We start from the raw sequence: 12724 nt of genomic DNA, 5'->3' as shown, positions 1-12724 counted from the left end.
TTTTAAAAACCTGTGTCTGTAAGCCAAGACTCTACAATAAAAATATGTTCTTAATCATAGGGAAAGAGCTTCCACATCACTAGTTAAAAATCCTTCTTTCTCAAGAGAAACCAGTTTTGCTTGCATGGTAACTACTGTTAATGTTCTATTTGAGTAGCCCTAGCTGGTGGTATTTATTTTTATAATTTATCATTGAGAAATAAAGTGAACAAATAAAAAGGAGTTACTGTGGTCAAGCTGCTAAATTTTTAACTTCAAGTGAGTTGAGGCATAAGGAAATTATTATCCTTATTTTAACTGGCTCTGGGAACTTAAACTTTGAAACTTTTCAGTCTTATGTCAGTACTTGGATGCATAGCAGTGTGTTGTGTGTTAATGCCTGGACATAGATCAGACCTTCAGTTAACCATCTGAATGACCTCAAGAAGAAAATGTTCCATTGTCTAGGCCACCAGACATCTGGTGACTACTATCTTGAACCACCAATCCAGGGACTGTGAATGCAGAACTGATTCTTCTCAAGAATGTACTTTTTACTATAAAACTCTCAGACTTTGCCTTTTCCTTTAGAACACTCCTGATACTGCTTAGGTGTGTTTCTAGTTTGCAAACACTAAGACCCTTGAACAAACATTTGTAATTTATTTCTTGTCAAAGCCTCCTGGCTCTTTTTGACACACTTGAAATCACAGAACAGTTTTTGGAATCAAATACCAGCAAATGATCAGATACTACATGAAAAAAAGTAGAAGTACAAAAAATATCTTAATTTATAACTGTACTCGTACAACTTTGAAAAAGTTATGAAGGATGGAAAATAAAATGGCGTTTATTCTCAAAATAAGGAAAGATGAGAAAGGTCTAACTCGTTAACCTCAAAACTCATGGAACCAAAAATAAGATTTTTTGGTTTAAATTTTAATTTAACTGAAGAATTCCCTTTTGTGACTAGCCTGTGATCTATGCTACTACTTTTGTTAGCAAGAGAAAGGAGAAAGCTCCTTAGCCAAAAATCTACTTGTGAATCTTGATATTATAAAGATCAGTTTGATATCTCTTAAAGTAATCTGCACAGCCACTGAACTCATCTTGAGCTTCTAGAGCTGAATGGCTGGAGTGCCCTCCAAAGATTATTATTGTCAAATGAAAAATGATCCAGAAAAGGCAGAAGGAAAAAGAAAGGGAAGGAAAGAGGAAGGGCAACTTGGCAGGATATTGGAATCACTGGCGGGGGTGTGTGGAAGGGGGGGGGAGATAGATATCTGTAATACTTTCAACAATAAAGATAAATTTAAAAAATCATGATTCTTGGATCTCACAAACCAGAGATTCTGAATTAATTCGCCTGGCATATGACCTGGTATTGAGATTTTTATAAGCATCAAAAGTATTTTTAATATGAAGTCCAGGTTATGTATTTCTGGTTTTGCTGGTGAGTTAAAGGAGTCTGTAGAATTGTTGGAAATTTACTGAGGCTTATGAGGTCCCAACCAATTATGAGCCAACAAAATATTGGGTATATCATTCATATTCATTAGTAAATATCTCTCCAAATACATGCAATGGATCAAGAAAGGATGAAACCAAGAGCCAAACTGGTAGTCAGTATTTCACCAGTAATGTTTGTCAATGAGCTCCCATTTATGGTTTGCTTTATACAGCTTCTCAGTTACTAACCATCTCTAAACTAACATTGGGCAGTTATTATTACTTTCAGAGGAAAGAGGTAAAGGAAAGAAGAGAATGCAGTACTGAACGAAATTTGAGGAGTAGGAGAATTAACTTTAAACTGCTCAAAAGATTGAATATTAAAATGAATCTGATAACTTCTTAACACAAATTGCGGTTTATTAAACATCTATTCTGCCACCTGCACTGTGCTAGAAGCCTTTCTTGCCATCATTGAACTTGCATTATTCCCATAATACTTTAGGACCTAAGTTTGTCACCACAGCTGTCATTTGCACTAATAATGTATCAAAAAGTATTTGAAGTGTTTCTCCAACACATTAAGTTCCTTTTCAGCACCTTACAGTTATTCACTTATTTCCACTAGATGTTTAATAAAAGTCTATCATGAACTTTTACCTGTCATGAACAACACTGACAAAAACTTTGAGAGAGGAAGTTAAAAATTAATAATATTTTAATAAAATATGCAAAGAAAATACTAATGAATTTTTTAAAATGCTGTCTAAAAATACTAATTTAGTTGTCATAACCTAAAACCTAAAGGGAACTATGTCTAGAATGCATACTGTGTTGCAGTAGTTTCAAGTCTGCAGAACATCAATTACTTTGTTAAATCACTTGGTAAAGAAATCCTTAGGAGAATGAAAAACATTCTAGGCCTGTGTTTTTCATTTCATGTTATTATTATGGTATATGTGTGTATGCGTTTCAATCATACACATACATAAAAGTGCACAGATACAAACATATACATTATGGGTGTATATGTGTGTACTGAGTCACAGTGTAAATATTTTTTTATTGTAGGTGTGATTTAAAAATTTTAATATACTGGACTAGGGAAAATTGTATGCTCTCCTAGCTCCACAGTTTTCTGCAAGAACAGAATTTTATTGTGTTATTAAAGTGAAATCTTTACAGGTAAACAGTTTCATTCTGCATTCAATTATCCCTATAATTTGGAAATATTAGTAATATAACGGTGAGAGCTCTTGGATTTATTTTCTTAAGCAGTATTATGGACACATGTAGGAACAGTAATATCTTGTTTTGGTTTAAAAAAACTTTTTAAATTCCTCACCTGGGAACATGTTTTTAGTGATTTTTATTTGAGAGACAGAGAGAGAGATGTGAGAGAGAAACACTGACCAGTTGCTTCTCGAACACGCCCTGCAGCCTAGGTATGTGCCCTGACTGGCAATCGAACCACAACGTTTTGGTGTAAGGGACAACACGCCAACCCTCTCTCTCTCCTTCTCCCGCTCTCTCTCTCTGCAGTTGCTATACTGTTTTTTTCTCTCTTCTGTTATTCTCCCCAAGTTTCATTGAGATATAATTGACTCATAACATTGTATTAGTTTTATGTGTACAACAATATATAGCAAAATGATTACAGTAAGTTTAGTCTCGACATCAATCACCTTACATAGTTACACATTTTTTTTCTTGTGATGAGAACCTTTAAGATGACTGTTTTATCTCCCTGGAGGGGGCTCTCTGGGATCCCCTTTATAAGGGCACTAATCCCTTTCAGGAGGCTCCACCCTCATGACCTATTCAGCCCCCAAAGGCCCAACCTTCAAATACCATTATATTGGGGTTTAGGATTTCAATATATGACATTGTGGGGAGGACACAGACATTTAGTATGAAGCAAACTGTCGTTACAATATCGGATAAAAGTGGCCAAATTAGATGTCCTTGTTTTGTTTCTGAACGTAGGGAGGGGGGCATTCAGTCATTCCTCATTTTAAACATGATAAGGAAGTTTTTCACTTTTCAGCTTTCCGTTTATCAATTTGCACATGTTCCCTTTTGTTTTTAACTTCTTGGGTTTTTTTAATCATAAAAAGGTAAGTAAGTATTTCAAATACTTTTTCTGCATCTATTAGAATGATCGTGTGGATTTTGTCTTTTATTAATACAGTATTTTACAAAAATTGATCTTCAGATGTTAAACCAAACTTGCATTCCTGGGATAAATCCCACTCGGTCATAAAATATAATTCTTTTTATATGTTGTTCGATTTGGTTTGCTGGTATTTTGTTGAGGATTTTTCATAGTTCTTGACCCATTTTTGAAAAGATGTTCTGCTCGATAAAGAATTCTCGTCCTGGCTGGAGCTGTTCCTTCCGTCTTTTCCTTTCCCCGCGGCGCGGCCTGCGCAATTCTGATGTGTGCAAGTTCTCTACCAGTTATGGTCCTCTTCTCTCTGACTTCCTTCAAACTCTTCCATTTAGCTTTGACTTTTAGTAGCCTATGTTATATTTAGGTGTTTTTCTTTGTATGTATCTTGCTTGGGGTTTTCTGGGATTACTGCTGATGCGGTTCTACATACTTCGTTAGCCGTATAAAACTCGTGACCATTATGACCTCAATTCCCGCCGCCGCCCCCTCTCTGTACCCCAGTTACACATACATTAGACCGTTTAATACGTTATATATAACAGGTCTTCCGATTTCTCCTCCCCCTTCCACAGTGTTTAGGTCGTTCCTGGAGAGATTATCCAGTTAGAAAAACACGACGCCAGGGTAGGGCCGGGCCGGGGCGGCCCGCGGCCCGCGGCTGCCCGTTTCCGTCGCTCCGCTCGCGAGGAGACGCCGCGGGTCAGGCCGCGCCCCCGCGCCAGCCGCTCTCGCCCCGCGGCGCCAGCTTCTGCGCCCGCCGCCCACGTGGAAGCGAGGCGGGAGCAGCCCGGAAGTCCCCCCCCCCCCCCCCCCCCCCCGGCAACCGCCAACTTCCGCCGGCGACGTCGGCCTCTAGCCCCGAAGAAAGTTCCCTCTGGAGACTTGGATGCGGGCGCCGATTCCCTGATGTCGGGCCAGCTGCGCCGGTCAGCCAGAGCCGGCCGCACGGGCGGCGCTGCCTCCAAGAAGCAGCGGCCGCGCAGCCCGCAGGCGCCCTCCGAGCGGAAGCCGCGCCTCAGCCTCCGCAGCCGGCCGTCCGCCATCGCCGAGGCCCCGGTGGAAGTGGAGGCCCAGGCCGCGAAGGCCCTGCCGGAAGACAGCCCTGCGCCCACGAAGCGCCGCAGGCCCGGGAAAAGTACCTGGTTTATGAAGCTTATTCCACCGAGCCTGGTCAGGCTACACCAGTTAAAAAAAAAGAGAAGAAACAAGGCTACGACCATAGTGCCCATCACCAACAAGCCGGAAGAACAGCCTGAAAATCTGCAGGGGCTCTGCAGTTTGGGCTGCACTTCCTGCCAGCGTTTTAATAACATCCGATGCTTCATGATTTTCTACTGCATCCTGCTGGTCGCTCAGGGTGAGCCTGAGGGCGTGGTGTGGGGGCGAGGGAAGCGGGGGCCGCCAGGGCTTGTCCAGGCGGGGTAGGCCCGAGAGGCGCCCGGTGGGCCCGGCTGAGGCCGCTGCCCTCCCGAGCGCTGGCAGGGTGTGACCGGGATCAAAGCTGGCTAAATGGGCGGCCGCCTCGGGTTTGGGCTCCTGTCATCAAGCACCGTATCGACACGGTTACCCCTCACAGTGCGGTTGACAGGGGCCTGGCCTCCACATAGCCAGCCGGAGACAGCAGTGTTGAGTACATTACTGTTGTCTGGTCAACAACCCCTGAGAAGCTCAGGGTTGAATACCTTGGGAGATTAAATAAAGTGGAAAACAGTATCTGGGACCCCCTAAGTTGTTTCTGCTTCTGCCAACAATTTTGCGACGCGCTGGCCAAGCCACTTCCTGCTTGGATCTTGTTTCCTTGCGTGTGAACCGAGGAGACAGGGTAGGGCCTCAAACAAGCTACGTAAGAGAACCCCAGTGCGAAGATGTTTACCTTAGCGCGCGCGGTTTGAAGAAGAACGTGGGCTTGAAGGCCTGTGGGGGCCATGCGTTCCTTACTTGGCCAAGGCTCTCACCACTCCCTTTACACCTAGATTCTTTACTAGCCTGTATACACTGTCAGCATGGGAGTCTGCCAAACATGGTATCTTTTTTGCTCTAAAATGCTATGTCGAAATAAGTGCGATTTAAAAAGTCTAAATGTGATTAGGATCACAAGAGGAACAAAGAGTCATCCGTTTATTTTTCTTGAAATCATCAAAGAAGTTTCCCTGAGGAAGAGGCATCTGAAATACGCCTTAATAACTAGGTACAGTTCTGATAGCTGGGGATGTAGTTAAGGAATATTTATTGAATAGGGAAATGAATGAATAAGTGGAGTGTTTTGATAAATAAACACTTAGATGCAGGAAAACTTTGTTTCAGAATGGTGAGTGACAGATTTGGCTGGTTGATGGTTTTACCAAAGCACCAAAAAGGGTAATTATTTTCTTTATTGTCCGTTCCCCCCCCTCTCCACACACACAAGGAACTAATATAGTGACTGAGGCAGAAAAGACAATAAATATGTATGGAATACATAAATAAATAAAAAAGAAGGAAAATACAAATTGTGGCCACATTATGATGGTCTTTAAATACCCAAGTGAGAACTTTAAAAGGATACTAGAAAGTGTTTACTTCCTACTAGTGTACTGGATGATGAATGAGGTACTTTGCAGGCTTTTTCTCACTTAATATAACCTCTTTATTATGTGGATAATGAGGAGCCATTGAAGGTTTTTGAACAAGTGATTGACAGTGAATGTTTAACTCTACTACTTATTAACTGACTTCATACAGGTCATTAGCTCAGCTTAGGTATTATTTTGAGTTTTCCATTCATAAAAGTGGTGTATCTCTTCACTTACGTATTTATCAGTTGATATATTTATTGTTACATTTTAAACAATTTTGAAATAATTTCAAACATAGGGAAATGGTGCAAAGGCAGCGGAAAATTCCTGAGTCCCTTTCACTCAGATTCTCTAGTTGTTTACGTTTACCACATGTGTTGTTCCTTCACCTTTTCTTTCCCTATACATACAGGTTTTTTCAGACATGGTGCCCCATTACTGCTAAATACTCCAGTGTGCATCTTCCCAAAATGAGGACACTTTCCTATACAATCACCATTCACTCTCCCAGTCAGGACTGTGTCAGTGTACACTACCTCAAACTATGAATTGATGGCCCTACTCAGATGTTGTCAATTATCCCTGTAGTGTCTCCTTTTCCTTTTTGGTCCAAAATTCTATCCAGGAATGCATATTGCATTTAGTTGTCCTATTTTAGACTTCTTCTTTAATCTGCAACGCTTCCATATCCCCCTGCCCCCTTCCATATCTTATGGCCATGCAAGTCTTAAAGTATATGGATTTTTCATTCCTTGTGTTGAACTTCAACCTGGGTATGCTTGATGTTTCTTTATGACCAGACTCAGGCCATGCGTGCCTGCCTGCCTGCCCCTCTCCCTCCCTTTCTCCCTTCAATTTGTGGTTTGTCTTTCCATTTTCTTACCTGATCTTTTTTGATGAAAAAGGGTTTCAGTTTTGTTGAAGTCCAATTTGCTAATTTTTAAGTGGTTTATTCTTTTGTTTCTATAAAAAATTTTAAAAAAAGTATTGCCTAAATCAGTACCATGAAGATTTTCTGCCTTTTTGTCTTCTAGAAGTTTTGTAGTTTAGCTCTTATGTTTAGGCCTCTGATCCATTTTGAATGATTTTTTTGTGTGTATGCAAAGGGTCAAAATTTATTTTTTTTTCCATAGAGAACCTTTGTTCCTACATTATTGAAAAGACTTTTTTATCCCATTGAATTATTTTGGCACTTTTGTTGAAATTCTGACTTTTTCTGAGTCTATTTGTAGCCTTTGTATCCTGTTCTATTAACCTAACATGTCTATACTTATGCAAATATTATATTGCAGTGGTTACTGTCTCTTTATTATATGTATTGAAATCAGGTGTTCTGTCTTTGTTCTTTGTAAAAGTTGTTTTGGCTAGTCTAGATACTTTGTCCTTTCCACATTAATTTTAGAACTAATTTATTGATTTCTATAAAAACGTACTGGAATTTTAATTGGGATTTCTTTGATTCTACAGATTTGGAGAAAATCGGCATCTTAACAATATTGTTTTCATGCCTAATCATGGAATATCTCTATTTATTTAGGTCTTGTATCCTGCAACTATGATAAATTAACTTATTAGTTATTGGGGTCTTTGGCAGATTCCTTAGGATTTTTTACATACATGATCATTTCATCTGTGAATCAGGACAGTTTTACTTCTTTCTTTCCAATCTGTGTGCTTTTTTTCTTTTTTTCTTTTACACTGGTTAAGATGTTGAATAGAAATTTGAAAAAAGCAGTTCACTTATTTTTTCTGATTTTAGGTAGAAATCATTTAGACTTTTACAATTAAATATGTTAACTGTAGGTTTTTTGTAGATGCCCTTTATAAGTTTAAGAATGTTGCATTTTATTCTTAGTTGGTTAAGAATTTTTATTATGAATTGGTATTGAATTTTATCAAGTGGGGTTTTTTTCCTTGTATTTCCTGAGACTGTTACATGATTTTCCTTATTTATTTTATTAATATTACATATTGCATTCTTTTATTTTTGGATATTTAACCAAACTTGCATTCCTAGGGTAAACCCTTATTACTTATTATCTTTTGTATATGTTGCTGGATTCCATTTGCCAAAATTTTGTTGTACCTTCTTCAACAAGGTCTGATTTTAGCCCTTGAGTGCTCTATCTCAGCCCTAGGGGAAGTGGCTGTTCCTTATACTAGCTATTTCTATATTCTTTAGCATTTCTTTACTTCTTATTAGCTAATTCTTTGTTACTGTAATCCTCTGTTATAGCTAATAATTCTTTATAGCAAACTGTCCTTGTTCAAACTTCTCTCTCCTGATTGGATCTAGACTATTATGGAATTGGTATCAGGGATAGTCCCAGAAGATATAGGTTTGGTTTTAGTATGCCTTTAATGTTGAGTGAAGTACTGAGCTCTTTGTCAATGGGAAATGGACAATAATTCTTGGCATGCAGTGGCATCATAATTCATCAAGTTATCAACCGTGTTTGATTGGGAGGAAGTGTCAATTGAAGCATGTGTCTTGAAAGCCCAAGTGGCAGCTGCACCTTTAGTAGTAATATTGACTGTAAGGACCCTGGTGCTGGCTGGAATATTTTCAGTGTCCTTAAGCACTTATGAAGAGAAATGGCAAACTCAGGTCTCAACTTCCAGCTCAGGTCATGGTCTGAGAATTCAAAAACTCCCATCAAAGCCCTACAGTAAGCTCTCTATTTATTTAACAGTAGCTGATATTTCTGGGAATGAAACAAAATTTAAATGTATGGGTTGAGTTATAATGACAGTTGAATTCACAATCTCATCAAGTTTGCCCTGTTTCTTCCCCTCTTATATATCCAAGAAGAGTTGTTAATTTTTTCGGTCTGTTCAGTTTGTTACTTGTTAGGGCAGAGTGGTGACTTCTAAGCTCCTTACATGCAGAGCTGGAACAGTGTTTTTGGGTGGACATATGTTTTTGTTTCTCTGGGATTTGTATCTAGGAGTGGAATTGCTGGGTCATATGGTAACTATTATTAACTTCATAATTATGTTGTAGAATTTTCATATACAGGGTGGGGCAAAAGTAGATTTACAGTTGTAAGTATGTGAAACAGAATTTATTCTTGTGTTATTATTTATTCATTATTGTATTATTTTCCATATGAACAACTGTAAACCTATTTGTGCCCCACTCTGTATGTACTTTATCAGTTAGAGGAAGTTGCTGTCTACTTCTGGTTCACTGAATATTTTTATTATGAAAGTGTATTGGATTTTGTCAAATTTTTTCTGCATTTGGATATTCATGCGGTTTTTGTCCTTTATTATCTTAAGACAGTGAATTACATTGATTTATGTTCTTACATTGAAATGAAATTAAGGAGGCCCATGGCTTTGACATTTAACTTTGGCAAAACATTTAAAGTAATAATAAATAAAGACAACTTATTTGAAGAGTTTTGTAAAGTATTTGTCAAAGAAAGATTCTTTGAATGATTTTGGCTGAAATATTTCAGTACAAAAACAGAACTGAAAAAATGATTTAGTAGTGTTTTCTTAGCTATATATTTGTAGAAAGTGTTTTCTCAATTAAAATGTTATAATCTATAGTGAAAGGTAATTTGGAGGTCTTAACAGACTTCAAATTTATTAACTGTTATGTTGGAGGTCCCTAAGACCTTGCTTAGACTGAATGGTTCATTAGAAGGACTGAGGAATCAGAGAAAGATGTTATACTCTTATGATTTCTTAGAGTGAGTGGATAAGATTAAAATCAGCAAAGGGAAAAGACATGTGGGATAAATTCTAAAAGAAACCAGGCCCAAGCTTCCACGTGTCCTTTCCCAGTGGGGACATATGGACATGCTTAATGCTTCCAACAGATAACACTTGCAAAGATTTGCCAACCAAGGAGGATCACATGAGCCTTGGTGTCCAAGATTTTTGGGGGGAGGGTCGATCATGTAGGCATGTAGCGTCTGTGTGACTGACTTCAGCTTTTCAGATTCCATCCCCCCCACACACACACCAAAAAAGGTATTCACCATAAATACATTGTTAACATAAGCTAATCAAACTGATACAGCATAGCCAAAGATCTCAGGCATACAACAACAGATGTTCACCTTAAATCACTTTGTTAGTATAAACTATCTGATTCAATTGGTACTGTGTGGCCCAAGGCTTCAGGCATATGCAAGTGCTCTAATCAGGCATAATATTCAAGGACTCAGAGTCATCTCCCAGGAGACAAGCAAAGGTCAGTCTTGAAGACAGGTTTTTTTCAGCAACCAAGGCTTGCTGAGTCAACCCTTTGCTGCAAAGCTATAAAAAGAAACTTTAAAGAATTACAACTAATTTAATGAGAACAGTTAGAAATCAGATCATATTAAAATATATATTCAGAAAAATATTAATAACATTTTATTAGAGATAAGTAGGGCTAAGAAATTGGTTAAAGAATGAATCAAAAATAACATTCCTTTTTAAAATGTTATGAAATATAAATATAAAGATGTTTGAAAAGATTTTGACTGAACTTTTAGCATCACCAAGGTAATAAAACTAATTTGTCTATAAAGCATTAAAATCATATAATTTTTGACATAGTACTGTTGGCAGTGGTCAAGAGGGTCTCTGGCAAGAGATAGCCCCTGACCAGAGACAGTACTCTGCACCCCCAGTTGTTGTCTTGCTTGTAGGAATGAATTCAAACAAGAGACCACAAATAGCAGCAAAAACAGATGAGGATTTATTTGTCGGAAAAAAATACACTCAGAACCGGAGTGGGCGACTCTGTTGGCTGAAACCAAACCAAGTACCCCGATATTTGGAAGTTCAGAGGATTTATACCCCTAGGCTTGAAGACCCTTAGGCAAGGAGCAAGTCATCCTCTCCCTCACGTCTCAGAAAAATACATCTTCAAACTAAAAGACTCCTTCACCCAGGCATTAGGCCACCGGTTAGATCACATCCTGGAGGAGGTCTAAATCCTTGCTCCTCACATAGGGGTCTGCTGCCTCCATTTTTTTTGGTTTGTCATCTCTCACACATACTCCCTCTATGCCCCAGCTACCTCTCCCAGCCTCACGTCTACCTAGCTGCCTTCTCTAACAGTACTTTATACCCAACGTTGAACCAGGAAAAAATAAACCATCCCTCAAAGATGGGAATCTGCAATTCATTATATGACTAATTGGACTTGAAAGCAACAAAAACAACAGTATCCTTGACTGTGGAAAATGGTACACTGGAAGTCCATGGCATGTAGTGACAAAAAGAGTTATTTAAAATGTTGCCTGAGATAAATTTCTTATTGAAGGCAAGGCTTTGGAAGACCAACAGCTTCTGCAATTGACATCTGCGGTGGAACTTCAGACTACAGAGATTCTGGGGTTGACTGACTGCTTCTGACTGCACTGGAAAGTTTACAGAAAGAAACTGAGTTTAGGGCATAATTAGAAAATGTGTGAGCTTCTCTGATGGTTGTAAGAGAATCTTATCACTTTTAGTGACATACTGCATATTTTGAATAGTACCAACCCTAATTCATGGTTGTAGAATTATAACACAAATTGATTTCACAGATTCACTAAATCACTTATGTGAGAGTTGGGGCATTGATTGGAGAAGAGTGGACCATGAGAATTGGGTGGAATTCAGTAAATCTGAGAACCATCAACCCTGAAATCCCAAATTTCCTTTCCCAGTAGGAGCAACTTTTCCTCCTATGGCTGAGAAAAAGCAATTCCTTGCTTGAAGACACTGAATTTTCCTCACCCTACTTAAGGGAATGCTGATTGCCCTCATAACCCTCCCTCCCCCTTTATGGCTGCCAGACTCATAACTAGAATGAGATCCCAGGCTTCCCAGAATGATTAACATAAAGTCTGCCCTGGGAGATAATTTCTTATACACTAAAAATTTGCTTGCCACTTCAGGCAAATTGTTTTGGAGTGTGCAGGGCTACCTCTTCTAAAATGAAGGAAAGCCCAACCGGGTGTGGCTCAGCGGTTGAGTGTCGACCTAGGATCCAAGCGATCGGGGTTTGATTCCTGGTCAGGGCACATGCCCGGGTTGCAGGCTCGATCCCAGTCGGAGGCCTGCAGGAGGCAGGCGATCAGTGACTTATCATTGATGTTTCTATCTCTCTATCCCTCTCCCTTTCTCTCTCTGAAATCAATAAAGATATGTTTTTTTAAAAAATTTTAAAAATAAAATAAAATGAAGGAAAAATTTCTTCATTTATACCACTTACTACTAAGAAAGAAACATAATCTTATGTGCCTGTGGTTTTTGAAGGTGGAAGTATGCTATGGTAACATTATACCGTAATGGTATACCATTATACCATTTCAGCGACTCCCACTTAGGGGAGTCCCTGAAAAACAGAGGAAAGAAATCCTCCCAATGGGCAGAATGTTAGGCAGTAAAATTTGATTGTATTTCCTAGATACCATGCTCCCATTGGCTAATAGGTTGACCGTTTGGTGACTAGGAGGGCTGGGTAAGTGGTATGTGTATCTTAATGGACAGTTATCCTGTGCAAATATTCATCAAAGTAATCCATTGCAGAGGAAGCTCTCAATAGTGAGGTAGATAAATAACCACCCTGTGAATA

At 39.0% G+C, this 12724-nt stretch overlaps 1 protein-coding gene across 1 annotated transcript in view; it reads left to right on the top strand.

The window, feature by feature from the left end:
* Positions 1-3078: 3078 nt before the first annotated feature.
* Positions 3079-12724, top strand: part of SLCO6A1 (solute carrier organic anion transporter family member 6A1) — a 65419-nt gene continuing 55773 nt past the window's right edge. Inside the window, exons 1-2 of the mRNA XM_016221969.2 lie at positions 3079-3087; positions 4181-4958. Coding sequence (XP_016077455.2) covers positions 3079-3087; positions 4181-4958 — 787 coding nt within the window. The remainder of the gene's footprint in view (positions 3088-4180; positions 4959-12724) is intronic.

This window comes from Miniopterus natalensis, chromosome 3 (genome assembly GCF_054644295.1).
Source record: "Miniopterus natalensis isolate mMinNat1 chromosome 3, mMinNat1.hap1, whole genome shotgun sequence".
Classification (NCBI taxonomy): Eukaryota; Metazoa; Chordata; class Mammalia; order Chiroptera; family Miniopteridae; genus Miniopterus; species Miniopterus natalensis.
The sequence above is the reverse complement of the archived record's forward strand: the minus strand, read 5'-3'. Positions and strand labels throughout refer to the sequence as shown.